General features: G+C 38.2%; 1 protein-coding gene across 7 annotated transcripts in view; it reads right to left on the reverse strand.

Moving 5' to 3' along the window:
* Positions 1–11,263: 11,263 nt before the first annotated feature.
* Positions 11,264–25,957, reverse strand: part of nfasca (neurofascin homolog (chicken) a) — a 132,191-nt gene continuing 117,497 nt past the window's right edge. For 5 of the 7 annotated variants that reach the window (XM_036559906.1, XM_036559907.1, XM_036559905.1 and 2 more), the window contains one exon: positions 11,264–16,190. In XM_036559906.1, the coding sequence (XP_036415799.1) occupies positions 15,962–16,190 (229 nt within the window). In that variant the 3' untranslated portion in view covers positions 11,264–15,961. The other 2 variants (XM_036559908.1, XM_036559911.1) reach the window with 2 other exon arrangements.

A 25,957-nucleotide genomic window follows, 5' to 3' on the forward strand; every position in this document is an offset into this window, starting at 1 on the left:
TTAGTATTTCCTAAATGAATTTTGTTGTGGAAAATTCCTCCATGATCCCAAAGCGTCTCCCCATCACACAATGCTACCAAGCTGGGAAGGTGAAGGTGCCAACTTTCAAAGCCAGTCACTGCATCTTTTTGAAATGCTGCTAATGTGATGTTAATAGACGTTTCAACACACTTGGAGGAAATACTAACTATCAATTCTGTTACATCTGCTGAAAAATACCCACAGTGGCTGGCATTGTGCTGAGTGATGGGGAAGAGGGGGACTAACCTACCCGCTCAGAGAGAACGAGGCCAGTTATGCTTTCTTGGCTGCCGGCCACAGATGTCTGGGAATCACTATGAATCACACACACGATTTCCTAACAATAGGACAAATGCCTAGATTCATTTGATTGCATATTTTTTTCCTCTCTATATATGAAAGAGCCTTAGCCATGTTTGGCTGCACTCTGTATACTGGCTGCATCATGTTGTAGAATAAGCTATTAAAAGCCACATGTGGCTTGTGAGGTACACAATAAACAGGGGTGGAAAGAGTAAAAGAATAAAAGTATTAATAAAGGAAATTAGTCAAGTAAGCAAATAAGTTTATATAAAACTACTCAGTACTTACTTTGAGTTTTTTGTATATTTGTAATCACAATTTGAAAATAGTGGTTGGTTCGGCTGTGTCATTGGGAATAAACTGTACAAGCAAAACATGAACTTACATTAGAAACAAATGACAAAGTTTTGAGACCTAAGACTGACAGTATGTGCCACTAGTGCACATTATTAACCCATCTTTCTGTGTAAACTGTGTAAAGCACATGGGTTGCATTAACCAGCACATATTTCATGATCTAGATTGTTTCCAACAAAGTAGTTTGAAATCCATAAATGTTTATCCCTTTAAAATCCCAGCCTTGTTACATACTAAAGCTTTTTATTCAGTAACTACAGGGATGTCAAAACAAACTGGCTGAGCTATTCTCAGGTTCTACAAGTGTGGAATAAAACTTTGGCCCACCGGTGGGCCCTGGACATTTATTTGGTTAATGAAGTCAGTCAGCTAACTGCTTGTATGCTTCCTTAGGGTGGAAGCTGAGGTGTGAAGAACTGAAATTTCAACAGATTTCAAGAGGCAGCTCATAAGAATGTCTCCTTTAATGCATTTGAAAATGAATGAAGATGACAAAGTCATGTGTTTTGGTAAAATCATCCTCTCTGTCTAAACTTGAAGTATCTGAACACATCAGCTAGACTGTAGTACTGTAGCATTTTTAGAGTTGGCACTGCTGGGCTTTAACTGGCTTTGAGAGCTAAATGTTTTACATTTTTTGTTTTACAAGCTGAAACACAAATACACATGTATTTTTACTCTATATATCTCGTATTTTATTATAAACTAATTAAGTAAAATGAAAAATGAAGGAAATGTAACAGTACTTTGTTTTAATTCTACTCAAAAAAGCAACATAACAAGCACTTAAAAGAGATTAAATGTGATTTGTTACTTTCCTCTTCTGAAAATAAATGATGCTGGGCTAGATGGATGGGTCACACAAGGTGTGCACGGAAACTAATAGACTACAGTCTGTAATTGTATCCTACAAAATGTATGTGTTTCTAATAAAGTAGCTCATGAGAGTATATGAGTGCAATCATATCGTATGCCTTTATACCAATCAGTGTCATTTTAGTGCACTGGTAAACTTAACTTCACAGCCATCAGTGGGAGGTGTGAATAACAGGGCTAAAGCTTTCATGTAGACCGCAGATGACTTACCCGTTAGCAAACTCTAGAGGTGGCCTCCGTGCCCCCGCTGCTTCTGAGTCCAGAGCTAAAGGCCTGGCCAAAAGTCCCCAGCCACCCACATGAAACACAGCAGCCTCGGCTGTCCACTGCATTGAAGTGGCAGGTGGCTGTGGGGCATGGAGCAGCACTGGCTGTTATGATCAAAAGTTCACTGCTGCTAAATCCAATGTCTCTTCCAGGACACGATTTTGAAGCTATATTGAGTGTTGCAGAGGCAAATTCTCTCCACAGTGAAGATATCACATTTCAGAGAGAGCAATATGGCAAAAATATAAAATTACAATACTGGAAGGCATTTTCACAGTGCATGATATGAATCAGGATATTTAGGTTTTTAATCTTTTTTTTTTTTTTGTTCTAAGGAACACAAAAATAAAAACACCATTTGCACCATTGCACATCCTGTTTCGCTGTTAAATAGGATCTGACATGATTTACTAAACAGACGCAACAGTCCTTTAGCATCCATAATAAGATCTAGGGAGCAGTCATACGACCACAGGTGATGCAAAAACTCAGGCTGGTAGAAATTACAGCCCAAAACTTGTAATTTTATTGCCACTACTTGAGTTTTATCACTGAGGAGACCTGTACATCCCCCTGATAAAGCATCCTATAAATAAATCTAATAAACCTTTCAGGTTGTTTATTTACCCAGTACAACATATAACCATAACCATCTATCTGTATTGTAAATATTTGTCCTTTACATTTTTGACCAGTTTCTTTTCTGCCAGACACAGCAAAAGAAATGACTCACCTTTGAGCAAACACAGGTTTTGTTCATTCTGCTGTCTGTCTGGGTGGAGAACAATGTGCGGTCTGTCAGGCTATCAGGTGTCCTTTCATTGCCATCTACATGTTTGTTAATAGACTGTGCCCATGGTAATACCTGAAAGTTTATCCTCATTCCTGTTGTCACTGCAGGAAAAAAAAATCATTCCCATAATAGGAAAATGTAGGAATAGAAAATCTGTAGTGTTACCACTGTACCCATTCCCATGCAGCTATCTAGTCCATGCTGAAACACTCTTTATAACTTCAATTAATGGGTAGAGCTAAACTGTTTAGGTGGGTATATGTAAATGCAGTGGTTTTCATGACCTTAAAAACAGGCTAATTTTGTAGCTGGATTTCCATGTAAAAACCATATGGGCTGGAAACTGAACTTAAATCAATGTTTACATGCTTAAGATTTTGCATTATTTTGGCTCTTTAAGAAGCTACTTGTTACTTCGCAGTTTGTGCAGATACTGTCCACCTTATTTTTCATGTAACCTCTGTATTTTGAGATTATGGCCAATATATACGGTTAAAGATTCTTTTTATTACTGTTTTAGCTAAGTCATGGAAAATGTGTCTACTTTTGAAGTTTTCAGGTCCCATTAAATGTCTCTGATGCAGTACAGGAAAGTTATGAGCATGAGCCTCTTGAGAAAGAGCAGTATTTCAAAGGACATATGAATGAGCTTCATAATCACTTCTGGAAAAAGCCCAGTTAGTATTGTAAAAATCTGTGCACATAAAATCAAACCAGATGAAGGGCTACCAGTTGAACATCACTGGTTTCTGTTAATAGACTCTCTTTCTCTGGTTTACACTTGGTAATTTCTGTAACTGGATATTCTGCCCTCATTAGAGTAGGACAAGCAAGTTAGCAGAAAGCTAACAGGATAATGCTACATATATAAAATATTAGACAAACTCTGAGTTCAGGCCTTCACAGAAAATGTACTTTACATACAAAGTTGTAATGTTACTTAATCCCTGTTCCGAGCTTAAAATGTCTTCATTTAAACTAGAGCTTACAACAAAATCCAATACAATGCTGAGTTAACATACCATAAGAGGAGCATTATCTTAGCACTCATTCAAAAAAAGTAAATTAACAGATTTTTACATGAAACATTTCTAGGCAATGCCATTGCTTTGCAATTGTATGCATATACTGGAGAGTGTGAACAAAATTATAAAGTTGAAATTAATTATTAGCTTTACTAGCATAATTAAGTGGTGTAGGCTATTCATAATATTTTATTACGTAACAGTGGGAAATCTCAGCCACTTTTTATTGTTATCACTACAGCAACAAATCAAATAAAATCAAGCTGATTCATCTATGTAATATATCAGTCCATGCACTTTAAAGTATTACCCAAAAAATATTTTTACTGCCATTGCTTGATCAGTTATGGACCTTTTTATCTCATAACAAAAATAGTAAATGCTAAATGAACTTTAAGTTGCCTACCAAAATGGCAGCAGTGCAATTGTGTGATGTCATCAGAATACTATGAACAAAGTTCAAAGTCTGACTCATGCAGGTCTAGGTTTCTTGACAGAACAATACAAACATCAACACAAAAGCATTTAAACATCAAAGTAATGAAGATTATTTACAATTTAGGATGTTGTTATTCACATATTAGGCTGTTGTTAGAATTGAACAAATTTAGACTGTTTACTCTTTGTAGGAACTTTCCATAAGCCACTCATAGCATCATGGGGCGTAGGAATAAGGTGGACTGGTTGCTGTTGTTTATAGGCTCTTTATAATTTCTCCAAATATGTCTTTATGATACAGGCGGTTGTTCAGTGTTCTAGATGTACTGACAATACCCATGATAAATGAAAAATCAGAAAATCATATTGTATCAGAATAAAGATAAAGTATCACGATATTTCCCACCACTAATTACATCTACATGGCAGAGAACAGTTAAACCTGCCTGTACATTACTACCAAACCCGCTGAAGGTCTGTAAGGTTCTCCTGTGTGATCTAACTTGAACTAAGTGTGTCTCTGTGTAACAATGCCCCTGTGAATCTTAAGCTCATGTCTAATGGAACAGCCTCATTGATTTGTTTCCTCGCATGTGAACTCAGATAATGCTCTCTTTGGCACATTTGACATATAGCCATTTTTATTACCCACATAAAATGGTCAACTGGCGCTGTCAGCAGTTAAGCGAGTGGACGAATATGCCTGTAGAATGTGAAATATGTCTCACATCTCACAAATATGTCTCATATGACTCATAGAGAAATCACTAAGCAAATAGGTACACTACCATAAACCTGGATAATAGCCCACCTTTCCATTCCATGTACATGGAGTTAATGCACTTAAAAGCTAATGGTGATGCTTTTCACAATACAAACACTAATAACTAGCCTTGCACTTCTCGCTAACCCTTTTAACATATTTCAGAAAAAGAAGAAAAGTGCCATCGGATAAGTGCTCTTATTAAAGAACTACCCCAATCTCATCTCTTTCTGCGTCATCTGTAAGATATGGTTGATTACCACAGACAATAATTTCAATGTGTTTTCCTGTATGTAAAACACTGACTGAAAAGCTACTTGTAATAGAAGCCAACAGACAGGTGCTTCAGTATTGTAGTTCACAAAATTTACTTAAATTTTTCAACCAAATCTCTAATGGCCACATCGGTAGCAAAAGGTTGAGTACCACTGACAATGATTTGGATGCATTTCCCTACATAAGGAAAAGAACAGAAAAACCAATGACTCAAAACATGCTTGTAATAAAAGTCAATGGGCAGGAGCTTCAGTACTCTGTGCCAGTGTTTCTCAACCCTGATCCTGGGGGCCCACTGCCCTGCACATTTTAGTGCTTTTCCTGCTCTAACTTTAACTAAAAAATGAGCTAATTAGGTGGAACACGTGTGTTGGGAGCAGGGAAAACGCTAAAAAGCACAGGGTTGTGGGCCTTGAGGACAAACTTCACCTAACCCCTTATAATCCCAGACTTATTACATGTTAAGGTTTATTATTCAGTAACTACAGGGACTTCAATGCATGCTGGTTGAGCTATTTAGGTATAAGTGCATAATAAAACTTTGGGCCATGTAACGGGTTAAAGCAGGAGTGTCCAATCTTATCCACAAAGGGCCAGTGTGGCGGCAGGGTTTCCTTCCGAACGAGCAGGAGAACACCTGATTCTACTTGTTTAATAACTTCAAAAAATAACTTCAAAAAAACTTCAAACTACTGATCGTGTGCAATCCTGCTTTGTTGGAAGAAAAACCTGCAGCCACACTGGCCCTTTGCGGATAAGGCTGGACACTCCTGGGTTAAAGCTACACTTCTGGGAATCTGGAGACCTCTGTGGATGTGAAGAAGAACAGTTTGTAACTGGTTGTGCTTTAAAGTCTCTGAGCAGATGAATCTGATAATTGTGAGTGCGTTGAAAGCACATTCAAAGAGAACTCAGTAAAAACTTGTTCTATATAGCACCAAAAAGGGTTTTTCTATTGCTACAAGCTTGACATCATTACAATTGCAGAACCCTTTTTGCTGCTATATAGAACAAGTTTTTACTGAGTTCTCTTTGAATGTGCTTTCAACTTTTCAAAAAGGTTCTATGTAGCATTGTCTACACATTCTACATCAATCTGAAGAAGCTTTTCATGATGCAGAGAACCCTTTAATCATGCAAAGGGTCCTTTGAGTGTTCGTGGCTCTATATAGATCCATTTTCTTTACTAAACAACCCTTGAAGAACCATCTTTTTAAGAGTGTATACTTAGTAAAATAACCAAAACCTGTTGACTTTAAGCTGAATTCTACAGATTTTTCTAAATTTCAGCATAATTAATCGTTGAGATGCAAACAAAGTCATTCAGAGTAGTTTGGTGTAAAATTGTGCATAGTACAAAAACTTAAAATCTCAGCTTATACAACTGTTGATAATGGTGAAATAGTGGTAAATAAAAGAAAAATAAAATATAAAAATAAAAATTACTTTTAAATATATTACAATTAAGTTTTCCTTGGGGATTGTTTTGCCTTGTAACACCTTGCATGTACCTTTCTGTCAAGAATGGATACAAAAAAAATCAGTTTTAGCCAAAAGCTTATTTCAAACTATCGTAAAACAATGTCTCAAACACACGCAGACTTTAGAAGCATTACTTCAGATGTCTGGTTCCTATCACCACTGTGAACAACTCTGACTTTCTCTAGAATGAAGCATTTGATGTCAAACCTGTTTGAAAGACTTTTCTTTACATCTTAACGTAAGAAAACTTCTATTCTAAGTTAGGTTCTATTCTAAGTAAGACGTTCTCGTCCATGTTAATCAACTGTATGCTACATATGCAACAGATAGACATTAGGCTGGACAACCCTGGAGTATTCACTTCAGTAAAGGTTTCAGCATCATTCAGTGTCAATGACCACATGGCCCACTCCATTCTTCTAACACATGCTCTACTGCGCAGCAGGTTATTTTGCCAGTGTGGCTGCATTTGTAAATTGAAATAGGGCAAGATGCATGTGATAAATCATATTTGCTGGGGACCAAGGGGCAAGTTTTTTGGCAGTAATCCTGTCTCTGGATGCTGTCCCTTTAGCTGGACGGGGTAATGAAAATGAATTAAGGAGTGAATTAGAATGCAGCGGGATGCGCGGGAGCACTCTGTTAGATTAAGGCGGGAAGCAGGACAGGTTGTAATGCAGCACCTGGCAGGAGTTTGTGTCAGGAACATCTGCCTGTGTTTATTCTAATTGTCCCCGATGGGGGAGAGAGAGACTGAAACAGAGTGAGATAGTGAGAGAGAGACATAGAGATAGTGAGAGGAGAAGCATCTGCTTTGTGAAGTGAAGCTAAAAACCCCTGTTGTTCGCGTGATTTCCCAAGCCGCAGCCTCTCCAATCTCTCTATTGCCCTCTCAAGGCTGAAGAAGCAAGCATGGGGCTCAATATGCATTTTCGGTAAAGGCTACACCTTTCAAAAGTCCTTTCATGAAAGAAAAGATAACGTGACATAGCTTTGAGCTTTATGCCCCTGCACACATGCTCACATTATCATAATAGTGAGCTCAGTCAGTCAAATGTAACACAAATTGGCAGCAATGTCACATCATTAGCATACGTCTGCTCAGAAAGCACAATTAGTCTAATACCTGACTCCAAGCAGCAGCCTTTCCAAGCAGCACGGACACGTTCAGCTTAGAGGCGAGACAGACCCATCCGGTAACCTGTACACTAAACTCTTCCAGACACTTTTCCATTACCGAACAAGGGATACAATTAAAAATCATTTCAGTTTTGCGGTTTTGTCAGCGCACCCCTATAATGGGAGCAAGCGAACACCCCTTTATTCAGAAAAGTAATTACTGAGCCCTATCTGCAAATGAAGAAACTACAGAAGCTCAGCAGCTATGGATATGTGTTAGCTAATGGCTTCTATTAAGCACGGGTGATATGGCAAAAGTGTAACATCACAACATTTTCACAGTACATTTTCTACAGTTTGTGAAGCTTCACTGTACAGTTTGTAGACACCTATTCATCTAATGTTTCTTCTGAAATCATGACTATTAATAGATGGTTTGTCCCCACTTTGCTGCAGTAACAGTGTTTACTCTCATGGACAGGCTTTGGAACATTGCTGTGGTTGACTGGATTCAGCCATAGAAGCATTATTGAGGTCAGGTGCTGATGTTGGATGATCAGTTCTGGATCACAAACAGCACTCCAACACAGGCACTGGATAGAGCTCCATGACTAGATAGATTGCAGTTGTCCTGCTCCACAGCCCAGCACCTGGGGGCTTTATACACCTCTAGATGAGACTTGGCATTGAGCATGGTGCACTTAAGTGTGGCTGCTCCAAAACGTTTTCTATAGAGATTATACAAGCTCTGTGCACTCAAATGAACCTCTGTACAATTCACTAATTAGAAGGGGAGACCAAATACTTTTAGACAGGAGGAAAAACTTAAGGGGCTTATAGCCAAGTTAGCTGCCTGTTACTATGCATTCATAGTATCAACCTCAGAGTAATGTAATAACAAAACCTGCATAGAGATCAGCACCTCTGCTTTTTTGGTGACTGGGAGACCAGGCTAATTGCTCTTCCACAGTTTCTTTATTCAACACATAATAAATAAAAAAATAAATAAATAAACAGGACTACTGTAATCTAAACCAATTTTGATGATAAGCTAATTAGAAGAAGAATGAAATGACATAACAGCTCACTTCCAGCTTATCCTGAATTCCATGCTGGTCTGTGCTGTTTTTAAGCAGGGCTACCTGGAGTTAACTGGAGGTTTTTGTGGTTTCTTTCTTTGGATCAGTTCTTTCTGATCTTAACTTTAAAATGATTGTCCAGGCTATGATATTTTAATATGGGCAATTTGAGATAAATTCAGGAAATTACATAGATACATCACTCTTATAAATTACATTACCAAACTGTGCTATAACTAATCTATATCCTGTGCTATAACTAATCCAGCTCAAATAGGGCTTAAGTGTGTCTTTTTTTAGAACTGACAACACTCATGATTAGAACTCAATATATCTCAATAAGGACAGCATATAGTATATATATATATATATATATATATATATATATATATATATATATGTATATATATATATTTATATATATATATATATATATATATATATATATATATATATATATAATGTAGAAAAATAAAAATCAACAAAAATGGTTTTCTTTGGATAGTGACAATGTATATATGTGTGACATGCGTCACCTTCTTTGAGGGACAGCGAGAGGTAGGGGGCATTAATATTTACTAGTCTCGCGGGGGTCAAGCCAGAATGTATTCACTTCTCTTCAATAAAAGATGGCCATAATACATTTGCTCTCTGTCTGCCGAATTCTGAGCTGATTTATCGCCGTGGAGCTTTTATTAATCTTACTGCTGCTTTCTTGTGTCTGCTGTTTGTAGTTGTAAAGGGACGGACGCTGGCTGTGCGCTTTAATGGACACTGCATAAGCCACTGTGGACTTCCTGACGAGGGGATAAATCAATGGAGAGATATATCGCCCAGCAGTGTGTGTATGTGAGTGAGAATTGCCAGCAGCTCCAACAGAGCTGTAATCATGAACAATACTGAGAATCTGGCAATGTGTTTCTCAAAAAGAAATAAATTTCTGCAGGGACTGAAGGCAGTTTCTAAGGACCAGATGAATTTGTGGTCAATCAGCACTAGACTGGTTAGTTACAAATATGTACAATATTACTTCATCTCTACTTCAAGTTTTCAAACACTGAATTGTCAGTTTATAAGAAACACCTACCTTGTACCTACATTCATTGGCCACACCATACCATATATGTGCGTATGTTTACAGTTACTGACTATAGCCACCCTCTAACATGTCCATCAATGGAAAAGTATCACTAAAGGACCAGCTCTGACCAGATATTATTTGGGTGGTGGACCATTCTCAGCATAGCGGTGACACCAACATAGTAGTGACATATTAAGCAACATATTAGTGTGTACTGCGCTGGTCATAGCTGGATCTACCATATTGCGTACACCTACTGACCACTTTATTAGACACACTCACCTTCTACATGTACAGTTACAGACAATAGCTCATCTTTTTCCATGCACAATTTGTTTGGTCATCCTCTAGTACTTCTTCACTGTTGGCTGGGTATTTTCAGGACTATCCTCAGCCTAGCAGTGACACTAACATGTTAAAAACCCAGCAACAATACTGTGCCTGATATTCATGTACCAGTCCCCTTGCACTGATGGATGAGGCAGAGACAAATTGTGTATATCAACAGATGGGCTACAGTCAGAACCTACAAAGTGCACCTACATGGTAGGTGTTTCTGCTAAAATGGGCAATGTGTGTAGCAACAAGGTGTAAATGACTTTTGGGAAAACGGAAATTAAAGAGGCTTCTAACAGCTTGCATCAACTTCAATTTATAGCCGTCAGATCACATTCAGATTTCAGCTGATCACAAAAAAGCTACGATTAGATCACCCAAACCACATTCAACACAAGTGTAAATGGAATGCATTTTCTATGTCCATAGAAAACAAAGGTCTTGACTTCATTCTTGTGTCCAAAAAGTTTTCTGGATAATGGTGGCAATGCAGTTATCAGCATCTGCAAGACAAATGCTTCTCTTCAAATGCTTCTGGAAAGGCGTTTTAGTGAAGTGTAAATGAAATCCAGCCAAAGTATATCATTGCAATTCATTGCAATTCGAACATGAAACATATCGCTACTGTCGAAAGAAAACATTGTATCTCCAAAATGAGAACTTTACAGGAGAAGGAAAAAACCTACTTTACTTTTAATGTAAGTGAATAGAACCAGACTTTATTCCAAGTTAATTTGGGCCATTTCTTTTGGTCCATTCTTCATGAAATTTACACACAATGTAAAGGGCAACAGGCATTTTCAAATTATGTCAAAAACTGAAAAACAATAAAAATGGAGATGGAAGGTTTTCTTCCGACAACAGTGATATGTTAATGCAAGATGTAAACAGCCACAAAGTGCCCCTAATTACTAACTGTAGATTATTTAAATGGTTCAATGTTAAAAAGCAAACCTGCTAACACAAATAATGTGCCAAGAAGTAATATTTGTCATGACTGATTCACAGTTGCACACGTTAAACATTAGCAAAGACACAACCCAAAGGTAGAGAAAATGACACAGCTTTACTATAAAGAAAGGCTTTTCTAGCAGATTAAGTTGCAGCATCTCATCATACACGCATACATGGTGAATATGGTAATATGCCATTTTTCTTTTTGACTAGATTTACATACAACACTGTTACCCTGCAGGCAGAAGCAGTAAATCAAAGAGCTGTCTTGGGACACTGATGACAGAAAAAAATGGATCAGATTTTGATACAAAACTAGTGTTTTAAATAACAACAACAACAACAGCAATAATAATAATAATTTGAATCTATGGAATACAATGTGATAATTCTGCTTTTTACAGAATTTGTAACAAACAAAAATCTGAGATGAAGTACAATGCTGCTGAAATGCTGAAGTGCATATCTATATTTTCAACTCTTTGACACTTGATATTTAAAACACATTTTTTCTAGCTGAGTAGAGTATACTGACTAGAGTAGTGTATACATTTAGCCAGAAACCAGCACACAGACAGACTGATGATGTAAGAAAGACAGAATAAATGGAGGTGCAAAAACATATTCATATAATATCTGTTCTGAACTTTGCCAGTCCATTCCCTTTTTGTCTTTATGGAAAAAGAAAAGCATCTATGAGGACAGCAAAAGTGGCTGTCAAAGAGGTGAGTCCAAAGGCCCGAGGTGGGGAAAATATAGACACACAAAACAACTCCTATCTTCCATTTCCAAGCAGGTTTGGATGTACCATGATCATTGGCTTTCTACACTCTTAAAAATGCAGGTTCCTAAATGGTTTTAGAGCTAAAGTCTTAGGAAAGACCTTTAATTGGTATAGAACCTTTATATTATGTGCAGGTTCTTTAAACTAAAAAAGTTTTTCACGCTTCCATTGAAAGGTTGTTTTAGGAAAACCAAAAGTGGTTCTATGGCATCGCTCCAAAGAACCTTTGTTTTTAAGAGTGTGCGCTTCCGTAAAACACTGTTACCCTCAAAGTGGTCACTCTAAACGACTACAAGCCTCAGAGATCACTGTCGCTATTCCTCTGTGCTCTTGTGAGTTGTCTGTGCATGTAAATCATTATCTGTAGGCTGTGGTAAAAGTTCTGGTGGCAGATTACTTGATGGAAATGAAAACAAGGACAATGAGAAAAACAAACAGGTAGAATATTGCTTTGAGGTATTGGAAAACGCAGAAACTGATGAAAAGTCCAACATGAGGTTTCAATGAGTTCACCAAACAAAGCTCTCTTTAACGTGAAGGCATTTATCGAGGACATCGCCTTGGACCTGATTTAGAGCCCTTCCACAGAGTGGTCAACGTCGTCAGTAGGATCCTCTAATGTCACAAGTGAAAGGCATGACAGGAGAACAGGACTGCAGCCTGATTGGACGACACTGAGGCGAAGTGGCGTATAAACAGGAAGTGACAAAAAAACAAAAAAAAAACAAACGTACTTCGCCTCACACACTGCCATTTGATCACCAAGACAAAGATTAAGCTTCATCCTCTGTAGAAAGGTGCAGAATGCTACACGAGTTTTGGAGCACTCACTATGTACATCATCATGTAAGATTCCTAGAGAACAGAGAGAACAGCTATGCCACTTACATACAGTACAAAACAAAGAGGGCGCACAAGTTAGCCTCATTCAAATACCCCATCAAAGACCATTACTGAGCCAATCATAAAGGTTGAGTGTAAGAAAATATCTAATCAAAGCTTAGTAATATTTGAAATGCATTTACAACATCTACCATTTCGGGTTGCACTGATTACTTGTTGTTCCACTCCTTTGTAAAGTGTGAAGTCGAGAAAATCAATATTTACACAAATTAAAGAGGACACAAGACCCTATCTGAGCAAAATAAATAAACAATATTTCCTTTCTGTGTCATGTAAAAGTGTACATTAAATAAATTCTAAATATATCAACACATTATAACAGTAATACAATAACAGTAATACTAAAAGAGCAGCACAATCAAGAGACAAAAACGTACATTTAATGGCAACATTATAGTTTGTTAGTTTACAGCAGAAATCCATTGCCCATCCATTGCCACATAGTATGGGTCTAATATAGATCTATTAAAGTATATATTTACCTTACGTTAGGTAAGAAGCTTTCGTGATGTAGCTTTTAATCTGTGTTGAGAGTCACGATTAGGTGACCCTGTGAGACAAGCAGTTAAAATTGGGTGTTCATTAAAGTCAACATTAATCCATTAGTCCTACGAATGTTATAAATTAAATACAAATAAATACTTGATTCTACATACAACCAGCCCTCTGGGGGGAAGTGACTATATTGGTGCAGTACAAAAAGTGGCGCTGTATTTGTGAGTGCAGAAGCTTAGTGGTCACATCCACCACTTTTAAGTGGCACTAGACTTACATATGCATGGCTTTTGTGGGCAGTGTTGAGGCCAAGCTCTAGAAAGAAAGCATGCGTCATCTGATGGCTCCCCTAACATTGTTCGTAACTAATTTTCATACAGTCTCTACAACTGACCTATCCACGCTCCGATCACAAATGCATTCATTTGTAGTTGTTGCAAGGCTGGACAAAGACGTCTGCTACTCAATCCGAGCCTTATGTGGCCTGACATAGTATCAATTTTCGGGCTGGATTTGGGCCGATTTTTTATGTACAACATCAGGCTTGTGTTTGACTGATTTTTTATGCAGTAGATTTGTTTATATTTGAAGGAATATGCCTTGTAAATTGAATGTAATTTAATGTTTGTGTAAATTTAACACAAACATTTTCTCTTCTTGTGCTCTCTCTCTCTCTTTAGTATAGTCTTGTATGTGTGCAACAATGCCTTACTACACTTAAGATGCCTTCATTGTGAAAACATTACGTCCTGGTCATTACACCAGACAAAGGTAGTATTTTAAGTGGTAGTTAGGTAGGTCAGTGTTGGCTACCACAAAACCTCAGCTATAAGTATGTTGAGTTTATTTTAGTTCATTTTCATCATTCATCTCAATCACTTAGTAGCAAAGCAAAGCGTTAATGCAAGAATCCATCTCTGTTCATACGTGCAGGTGGGTTCGGGCCGGGGTTTGGGTGTCAAATTTGGCAGTACAAAACTGGGCCTGTTCGGGTTGGGACTCACAGGTAAGGGACGGGTTCAATTTCATGCCCGTGCAGACCTATAAGGAGAACTTATAGCGATACCAAGCTGGGTTATGTTGTTGTAGCTAATCAAAAATATTGATTACAATGACAATACTTGATTGTCAAAAAATCTACTTAGCATCTATCCTAACTTTTAAAAAACTTATTAAAAATAAATATCGTTTGAAATATGATAATAAATGTAGGCATTTGAACAAAAAAGCTGCATTGTGTGCTAGAATTTCTTACATGGATTTTCCTACAAAGCAAGCCTTGCAACAGTTGCTATAAAACAACACATTTTTGGACAGAGCATAGATAGGTCAATTTCCCAAAAATATACGAGATGAAAATGTTAAATAAAACCATAATTAAATACGTGACTGTTTCTCTCTGTTAAGAAAGCCATTCAGTATTTACTGCTTCTGTTATGGCAGTCCACCTACATTTGCATCTCAACCCTCTTAAACTTCCTGCACAAACTGTTACTAAAACAAAGGACTCGGCCCAAATACTACAAAAAATGGTGGCCGTCAGGTCCATCATCATGATCATCATTTTCGTCATTCCCTTTATTCTAATATTTAGTGCCAGTTATGAAAAATGATTATACAATTGTGTTTTTACCAACATAATGTCTCCCTAAAAGAGATAAAGTCTTCTTTTCATCCTACCCATTGTCTCTTGCACTAAAAGTCTACCATGCTTCAAAATAATATCTTTCTCAACATTTTACGAGTGATGGTGCTTGGGTTGGGACCTATAAATGTCAGTGGCGATTATGGCAACGCTAAAGCTGCAGCCAATGAAAATGTACTTGCAAAAGCTTTCGATAAGCAGCAAATGAAAACATACATATCTGCAGGGAGGATGCCAGGTATAGGAAGTATAGCATTTCAGAGATTTAAGGTTTAGCTTTTCGCGCAAGACAACATTTAAAAAAGAAAATGAGAAGTTTTATCACCCGATTTCAAACCAAAGATAATGTAGTGTGGTAATACATAGTGCATAGCTTTGAATGGCACAGCAAGCTGCGCCGGCACTGATTACAGCATTCATGTATCTTTTTTTTTGACACATCTATCGGCTGTGAGAAGGAAAAAAAAAACAGATCTTTCGTTGCTGAAATATCAATATGATAAACGCATTTGCCAACGTCCCTTTGTGGAGTCGGCCCACAGTTGATATGTCACAGGACTGCCGCTTGTGTCTCCTTTTCTTTGATGCTAGCTACAGAGAGGGAGTCAGGGGTAAAAGCGGGTTCGGGATTTCTAAAAATAAAATAAAAAAGCCACACAAAATGCTTGAAAGTCCCGAGTTGCCGTCCCTTTCCCTATGCCCCCTTGCCCTATAGTCACACTACAGTCTGTATGGGGCTTAGGGACACAGGCACTGTTCTAAATTCCCCTCCAAATAGCGTGGGGATGGGGTTTGTTTTTGACCTTTGACCCTCTTCTTTTCATGGGGACAAGGCATCCCAGCATTCTGTGTAATATGTGTTTCCATTTTGCTCTCTCTCTACATATATTGGCTTAAATATTCGTGTATTTGCGGCCTCCAGTTTCCTGGCGGTGCTGTCCCCAGGGCAGAGCTGAAGGAGGCTCTACGCCAGTGAGTAGATGGCATTAACAGGTGAAGTGGCCTCCGAGCTTTCATTGCCCTCCGTCTCCTCCTTGTCCTTTTTGACTGTGTACTGGCCGATAAAAGAGCCATCCTCGTTGAACTGCCCGTCCCCTCCCTCTCCATAATCCACCAGACTGTCATCGCTTTCCTTCACATTTCCATCCAGAGATGTCTGGCTGCCCTGCAAAGGTTTGTTGTCCTCATCGCTACTGTTGAAGTGATAGAAAAAAAAAACACAGAGTGATGTAACATCCCACTTCACAGCTAAGGGTCTACATGTGTGAACAATATACACTATATGGCCAAAAGTATGTGGACACCCATCCTAATTATTCACTTCAGGTGTTTCAGCCACACTCTTTGCTAAAAAGTGCATAAAATCAAGCACATAGCCAAACAGCAAAGATCAACACTGGCAGTAGAATAGATAGAGCTCTTGGGTGGAGCTCACTGACTTTAAACATGGCGTTTTCATTGGATGCCACCTTAGCCACAAGTCAGAGAAATTCTTGCCCTGCTAGATCTGCCCTGGTCAAGTGTTAATGCTATTACTGTGAAATGGAAGTGTCGGAGCAACAACAGCTCAGCCATAAAGCAGCAGACCACACATAATCAAAGAGCAGAGCTGCCAAGTGCTGAAGCTCATGGTGAATAAAAATCACCTATCCTCTGTTGCATCACTCACTACAGAGTTCCAAACAGCCTCTGAAAGCAACATCAGCACAGGTGTCAGGAGCTTCATGACATAGGTTTCAATAACCAAGCAACTGTACACAAGCCTAGGATCACTATGCACAACGCCAAGCAACGGCTGGAGTGGTGCAAAACGCCACCATTGGACACATGTTCTCTGACAAATGACGCTTCGCTATCTGGGTTTGGTGGGTGCCTGGAGAACGCTACCTACCTAAGAGCACAAAGCCAACAGTAAAGTTGGGTGGGGGACAGATAATAGTTTGGGGCTGTTTCAGGGTTTGGACTCAGGCTCTTAGTTCCAGTAAAGGCTAATGTTAATGCCTACAAAGACAATTACAAACTTCCAACTTTGTGGCAACAGTCTGAGCACTTTCCTGGTGCAAATGACTGTGCCCCTGTGCACAAACTGAGGTTCAAAAAAGACATGGCAGTGTGAAGGAACTCCTGCACAGAGCCCTGACCTCAACGCCACTGAACACTTTTGGGATAAACTGGAATGCTGATCGTGAGCCAGGCCTTCTTGTACAACATCAGTGTCTGACCTCGCAAATGCTCTTTTGACTGAATGAGCACAGGTACTCTACAAAATCCCAGAAGAGTGCGGCCTGTTATAGCTGCAAAGAAGGGGGCAACTCCATGTCAATGCCTACTGTTTAGGAATGGGATGTCCAACAAGCTACTGGTGTATACATACTTTTGGCCATAGAGCACATTAAACCCATTTAGCAAAAAGGTGAAGAAAAAAACATAATTATTAACTGTTAACAAAAAAAAAAACGTATCCACTGTCCTTTAGTTCGGACATCCAGGTGAAGCCACTTGTTTGTTATTGATGTTTTTCCTGCTGCTAAGAACATTTTAAGAAGATACTTGGTTTTTCACCAACAAATGAGAAATTTTAAATTATTAATAGTAATTGATCTGATTCTAGAATTATAGCCAATAATTATGGCTGGTAACTTGGCATAATTTTTGCCCATGCATGCACTGATGCAAGCATAGTCATGCTCAGATGTTGTAGAATAAAGATGGATGTTTTCGCAGCTTTAGAAGAGAACAACAGAAAAGCAGTTTGCGACAAACTTTCAGAAGGAAGGAAACTCATTAAGGACTTTCATTGCTACTAGTCTACTTAGTCATTTCAAAAATTATCATTCCACTGATCTATATAAAGTCTAGCATCATATACGTCTAGCATTAGCAAGAAAATTAACAGCAGCAAAGCAGGGCAAAGGCATCTATAAATTGGACAAATTTGAAAAGGACTGTTTTATTTTATTATTTTTAAATGATTGGTTATGGGTATCAGCAAACACAAGGTATTAATTATTAATTATCAATGTTGTCCTTGAGATTTTATATCAGCATGTGCCTATTCAAGTTGTCTTTCCATTTCTGCACTCCTGAAATGGAATTGCAACCAGGATAACGAATAGTTTGAAACCAAAGAGTCCTCAGAAATAGAAAACTTTGAGCTGCTTTGCTCTTTTGTTACTTTTCATTGTGGATATCCGAGAGAAAACCGCAAAGGAAAACCTTTGCATTGGATAGCAAAGAGGCAAACTATTTTTTGCAGGAATATCTATAATTCAGGAGCTTTCTCACAAAAGTAGAACTTGACATTTTTTTTCTTCTCTCAGAAAACAGACAATAGAGCAAAGATATCAAAAACTAAAGCACAAAAACAATAGTTTCATCCCAGGAGAGAGCCACTTTTTGAGGTGCACAAAGCACAGTGGGGGTAAGGAGGTGGGTGGGGGGGTGCAGATGCTTTGCTTATTGACAAAACACTTCTGCAGCCCAGACACTCATTCATTATGGTTCAGGTAATACGATGGCAAATTACCAACACATCTATGTTCTACTAATTCTCTTGCCCTCCGTTCGCAGACATATGATGCTGACACTGAATCTGCTCACAAGTATGAAGGATAATCATGCAAGAAGAATTAGAAAAGCACATCTGCTCTGTCACAGCAGGCACAGAATTGAAGAGCACTACAGAACCTGGGTAAGGTACTTGAGAGAAAAAAAGATAAAAGGCTTATAGTGCAGACTTTTACAAGATCTTTTCCATTGAATGAAGGATTCTCATTTTGTGGACGATGCTGAAAAAATCAATCAATCAAAGAAGGTGTGACTGACACTATTTTTATCCCACTACAGGACCTTATGATATACTCAAGTCTTCTGTATTGCAAAAATGCTTTCATCCAGTGTACACTTCACAGAAACAAGAAGCATCAGCCAGCCAAGAAGATTCGTCATCCACTTTATTAGGAAGGCCTACCTTGTTCGTCCACTCACTGGCCATTTTATGAGCCACACCTATCCGCAGTTTAGAAAATGTACGACCAACAGATGCCTTTATGAAGTCCGCTATATAAGTGCACAATTACAGACAGCAGACATCTGTTTTCATGCACAATTTGTCAGCCACCTTCTACACCACTAAATCTTGGTCTGTTTCTGATTACAGGTCTGCTGTTGTAGTCCTTAACAGCTGTTCTGCGGACAGAAACTGACCACTGATGAAGGGCTAGAGGAAGACTAATGTGAATTGTGTGCAACAGATGGTCTACAGTCTCTAACTGTAAAGTGGCCAGTGGTGTACAGCGTATGTTTCAAATGACAGTTGTGATATAATGTGGCTAGAGGACATGGTTCCTTGCATGCACCATGCTCTGAAACCATGTCAGCTGGAAGCCCACATCAGTAGCATTGTCACTGTGCTTAGGGGATCACTGAGGCAAAACAACAGAGGCAATAATGTGAACATTACTCCTTAAGTAAAACTGGTTTGAAACCACGTGTTTGGCACAACATATTACTATATTCAAACCTCCATTAAATTTAAAAAAAGGAACAGAACAACGAGAAACTGCTTATAATCAGGGCTGGGTATCAAAGTTCGAAATTTTTACAGTACTGCCCAAATGACTTCAATACTACTAGAATTAGTACATATATCAGATTTTGAGTTATTTAGTACTGAATTTCAATACCTAAGTAGTCAGTCTTAGCATTCAAGATGTGTGTTGCACCTTCTCATTTGAGACCAAAGAGTCTAAGCAATGTCTCCCTATGGGGAAAACAGCATTTTTAAAAATCACGCACTGTATTAAACTAAAATGTTCAAAACTTTATATGTTCTGTTGTGTGTACATTTTCCTCTAAATGTCATTGGATCTTCTGAATTTACAAGGACAAGGAGGTGAAATATGAATGTTGCTACATGCAAGCTAACACTGCTGTGCACTGAACTGACATCATAAAACTGGCATCCTCACCAAAATACCCCACACATTCCAGCAAGCTTTGTCAAATATCTCAGTTAAGCTGTTTGAGTATCTGGTGTTGTTACTGAATAAGGTAAAAGTTTAGTGGTAGACTTACTGTCATAAGATGTCAATTTACTGCACAGGAATGTTAGCTTGCTTCTAGCATGGATGTAGCAATATTCATATTTTGACTCCTTAATGACCTTGTAATTCAGAGGATCCAGTGACATTTTGGGACTAAAATGGACCTTGTTTTCAGGTTTGGAACACACAGACATACATAAAAACTTGCATACCCCAGTCAAATGACATGCTTTGTTGATTTTCTAAGTGAAAATAATTCTCTTAGAAATATCTGCAAATTGTTGTGCAGTTTCTTAGATTTGCTGAGGTGAACACATTGGAGTGTAAACATACAGGATAAAATACATTATAAAATGTTCCATAACCTTTGTACAAGCCACATTTTATATTTTATTTAAATTTTTCGAAAATGTGAAATGTAGCAAATCAACAAAGCATGTAGTTTGATAGGAAAAGCGTGGTTGCTGTGCTTTGGGAAAACACTGATCATTTTTCCGATTGGGAAAACCTCTAGGACTCAGATTTCTTTATATTGGCATGATGCTGACTACTAAATGATGCTACATGATCAAAAGTGGATGGAGAACCTCACACTCACTTCTGGCTTAAGCCACATCCACTTTCAGTTTGCAATTGAAAAAAGGTATCGATATCGAAGTCTACAAGATATCTGTATTAGTATTTTAATGATATCTCTTTACCAATACCCAGCCCTACTTATAAGGAATTTTTGTTTTAATCGATTAATGACACAGGTTGGGACTACAAGATAAATATGTTACAACACAAGACAGGAGTGACAAACCTAACTGAGAAATGTCAAAATGATCAAACCATGTCATTTCAATAATGTTATAATGTAGTTCCAAAAAAAACAAATTCAGCAGGGATTCAGCAGCAGGGTTAAGGTTTGGCCAGAGGCTATCTGGTGAAAAAATCTGTTTGTTTGATGTAGAATACATTTAATCTAGTTGATGGATTAAGGTCAAACCACAGGTCAAATAATGAAAAATGTTAAAGATGCTGAGTGAAATCCACTCTTGCTAAAACATTGGGGTGAGTGTTTTTACATCCTGGACAATGTCGTTATTGATTTAGGTGTGTGTGTTAATCGATTAAAACCAAAAACTCAATGCAGATGATGGGCAAACTGATATTAAGGGAGTCAAAAATGCTCATTTTTCTTCTTTCATACCTTTCCCTTTCAAGAGACCTTCAGGGAACAATAGGGAAAGAGAGGGTTAAAAACAGAGGATGGAAAACCAGTTGAAAAGACAGTTGAGTCACTGCAGGGGGACTGCTGAACACAGAAACCAGTGTAACACTTGTCTTTTCTTCTCACACATTCTTGTCCCTAATATTCTATTCAAGACACGTAGAAGCTGCTATTTTTGTTAATTGTGCATTGAATGCAGAGCAGACGTGCTAATTATTCTGTTTGATGTGAATGTAATCTGGCTAATCAACATCCTACCAACCATATCTCAAGCACAGTGAAATCAAACATTTTAAAATCAAGAAATATGTTGTCATCATATGCCCGCACTGATAAAAAATTATGTCTTGGCAAGTGGAAGCATTTTAACTGTAGGCAATACGTCTACCTTTTCATTATGAGATTGTTGTAAGATTAGTGTAAGATTATTCAACCTATTTGTAGACATTTTTACTTGCTTTTTTTTACTGCACTGGAAAAGCACTTTTCTTGTTTCAAGGCAGAGTCTGCCAATGCAGTAAGATCCGTTCCCTTTTGTTAAGTAATTTTAGTAAAAATGGGCATAATGATTTCAGTACAAAAAGCAAAAAAAAAATTTCACTTGAAATGTTAAATTGTATTGTTGACATGCCCCTCAATCTCTTACAAGGGTCTCTCCACTGTTTTCCACAAAATCCACTGTCAATAATCAAATGCAGGCATCTAGGTGCATCCTATCAGAGTAAAGTGAGCAGGGAGGAGGGAGGGACTTAAAAAAGGAGCAGGAGTTAAAATAACATTCTATTTAAGAAACAATCTGTGCAGTATGACTAGTGCTTCTTTATAATACATAAAATTCCCAAAACTAAATTTAATCTTGTCTTCAGAATCGACAGTCGTACTGAAAATAGCTGTGTCATTGCAACCCTGCTGGAAATGAAGTTGAATGTTCTAACAATGTTGTAACAATCTTACAATGAAACACATAATAGATATATTGACTAAGGTGCTTTCACTTGCCAAGGCATCTTTTTTGCAGTGCAAGGCTTTAAGAACCTAAACATTTTGCTAGCTGTTTCACTGCATGCATGTTCCATGTGGGTCTGACTTTATTTGACCTCAGAGCAGGCTAGAGCAATAACATCATTACACTACATGCAAGAAATACAGTGGATTTCAAGTCAGTAGCTGCAACACTGGGTTCTTGCTGTCGAGTGCTGCTTTTTCAGCAGAACAGTACCTCAAGGGTGTCAAACAGGGCCGGAGGGAGAGGCACTTCGCCCTCCGTTGCTACTCCAGTGAAATTGATTTGACCTCTGCGTCACAGAGTTGGTGCTTTTTAAATGTCAGCCATCCAGCAAAAACAAAGCAATTATGCTTTTACAGGGAAGAGACAAAACCATCTTTTACTGGCCAAGCAAAGCGCTTCAAGACCCGTCAAGCTGTCTCGGGACGCTCTGTTAAATACTGACTTTGTTTGAGCCTCATTAATGACAGGCTGTTAATGGACTATAATAGGGTGGGTTTAATGCCCATTGGCACTGATTATTGTCAACAGTGTAGCTTCATGATTGAAAGTGCAGCCTTATTTTGAATAAAGACATGCCCAATTACGTATCTGACACCCCTGAAGAACTAGATTGCTGACTGGACATCAGCTGTGACTCCACCTTTCTAGCCAACTTCCCTTTAAGAAAAAAACAATAGACCTCTGAGCGACATGCCCAAAAAAGGACTCCAGGTCTAAGCCAGTTTTGCCTATGTGAAAAATGAATTGTGCTACTGAAAATTGCTGCTGTGGCACTCCATGGCAAACAAAAATGTCCCAAAGTCAATATGTTTTATCCTCTATATATTTTTTCCCCCTGAATGTCACTGGATACTCTGGGTCTTCTGGCTACAAGCAGGCTAACACTCCAGTGCATTTAGTTGATATCACTAATTTACAGAAAAGTAACGCAACTAAAAATGGAAGCTTACTGTACTCAAACTGTAGGCCACTACTGCCAAAGCCACCTCACTACCCTACTTGACAAAGCTTGCTAGTTTGCACAGCGTATTTGTCAGTCTTTATTGCTGTTGTCAACATGCAGTAGTTTTAGCTTGCATGTAGCATGTATGTAGCCGTTATCCTTATTTGAACAACCGTGTAATTCAAATGACACGTTTATGTTTGGGGGAAAATGTACATAGGACAAAAGATATAGATAACGGGTACCCAAACGTTGTGTCTTAGGGGTCTACAATGCTGAATTTGCGGTTGGTCTGAAAGCCAAATAACAAAACGATGCAAAACGATGCAAAAAACGATGAAAAAGGTATTTTCTAATAATACACTATATTTTGTTATTAAAATACTTCAAAAGGTACAACTTGTAAAGGAAATCTAAAATTTAATTAAGTCATATACAATATGGAAATATGTTCTCAAATTGAGTGAGGGGTGAAGGTAGAGCAACTTTCTGGGCAGCCAAATCAAATGTCCTCATGGACCAACTTTAGGCAGCACGGGTAGACTTCGAAACTCAGTTAACCACATAGTGCCATTCATTCTTCCCATGAAAAACAACTAAGATCCAGGACTTGTCCGGATGCTGACAGCAAACTGCAAAACAATGACACATCCTCAGAGGTCTATAACATGCTCAAGCTGACAGATGCTGTGTCAAAACCAAATACCTGTTCTCATTCCTTAATAACCAATCCGTCATTTTCAGTGATGGAGGGAGAGAGAGGAAGAGGAGGGGTCACAAGGATGGGTGGTAAAAAGGACATTTAACAGTTTAGACGACAAAGGAGTTAGAAGCAGAGCTATTGAGCGCACGTAGAAGACAGATCTTAACATGGATTTCCACTAAAAAAAGGACTTGGCATTAGAGAGGCAATCAATTACAGCAGATTTGTGGTTTTGAGTCTCTTGTCAGGGAGTACATAGTAAGATGAACTGAATGTGTGCCGCTGAATGCAGAACAGCTGTTGAAGATGTTAATAAGCGGCTGTGTTTTGCAGAAAGTAAGATGAAACGTTTTGCCTTGTTAGTGCACCTGTTAGTGAATGTTTTCCATTCAACAAATTAATACATTATAGTGGAAAAGCACAAGCATGTTAAAACAGCTAATGCTAATGAATCAGTCTTTAGTTCAGTCAGCATCTGTAATCTGTATCTGTGCATCAACGCTTACTGCTTTAGTTTTGCTAAATTATTCAAATATAATTACACACTAAATTATTTAGTGAGTTACACAGTGAACTTCATGTACATTTTATATCGACAGCTTTGAGTTTGACTTTTTATGTTTCCTTCTATGTCAAACAATGACAATCATGGCAAATTACGAAAATGGAAAAAAAAATGTTTTTTCTGTCTGCAAAACAAGAAAATACTTAGGCCTGTCACAACTGTGACAAATAACTGTCTTTGTGAGCAAGGATTTTAAGGTCTTTTTTGTTAATTCTATACAGCTATTAACATATAAACCTAAAGTTTATTAGATGTCAATACTAGTAGCTTCCACCTGATGACAGACACAGCTCCAGTTCAAATAAACAAACATTACTCTCAGCTGCCCTCTAAATATGTTATGGCACTAAGTGGGAAGTTCGAACTTTTGTTGTAGTAAGACCCAAGACATGTCTCTATAAATTAATGTTCTGTGTTTTCTTCATTTATTTACCTCCCAACAGATGACTGTATTGACAAATATAACCTTTTATTAAATCATTTCATTCTAAGAAACAAAAACACTGTATTGACTGAAAGTTTAGAATTTGCACTTTCTACAGAATTTCTCTTCTTGTTTCAATGAGCTCACAGTAAGAAACTATTATTACCAAATTACACTATAAGGTAGATTTCCAATAAGACTAAACAGCTATCATAGGTCACACATAAAATTGTTAGTGACCGTGCCAGCGCACTTTGACAATAACATGCTTTTTTCACTACTATGACTGCAGCTTATAATGAGGTCAAAGGTACAATTAGCACCACACTGCAGTGCCTTGATAACTGCCAAATGGCATAAGGACTGTGTGCCCGAGCAGTATGGCATAAATGCGTGCCAAATGTAGCCCATCCCTTAGTCATCCAGAGTTTGGCTATCTGAAGGAAGACTAGAGGGGAGCAGGGCAGTTTTGCTGACCATTGTCTGGAGCTACTCTCAGCGAGGCCACAGCAGAGAGCAGTCAACTCCATGGCAACCGCCGCTACCTCGTTACTTGAGTGACCGTTGCCCTTGGCAATGCTTGCCCAGCTCCTGCTAGACAGAGAGCTTAATGGGATCAGTGTTTCTGTAAAGCATTTGGTTAGTTTAAGCGTAACAAATGACTGATTTTTAATGTTTTTGTTTCTTTAAAGAAGATTTTATGTAAGTTATTAAGTTATTCATTAGTTTTCATTAATACAGAGAAGGGCTGCTCCCGCTCATCTCTCTATTACGTCAGAGCTAACCTGAAACAGGCAAAAGAAAGGCAACTCACCAACAGATAACACACCAAATACAGCAATAAAATATTAGAAGGCAGAAAGGTAAATAAGCTCTCCTCAGACAGAAGAGGAGAAAATCAAAGTGGAATCTTTTTTGCTTAAAGGGGTCATATCTTGCACTTTTTGGACTTTATCTTCTCCCCCTTAAAGTCTACTTATGATTTTTTGTGGGTTAATGTACCATAAACAGTCATAATTCATTTTACATGACCATTTTCCAACCCTTAGAATTAA

Source organism: Colossoma macropomum, unplaced genomic scaffold (assembly GCF_904425465.1).
Source record: "Colossoma macropomum unplaced genomic scaffold, Colossoma_macropomum, whole genome shotgun sequence".
Taxonomy (NCBI): domain Eukaryota; kingdom Metazoa; phylum Chordata; class Actinopteri; order Characiformes; family Serrasalmidae; genus Colossoma; species Colossoma macropomum.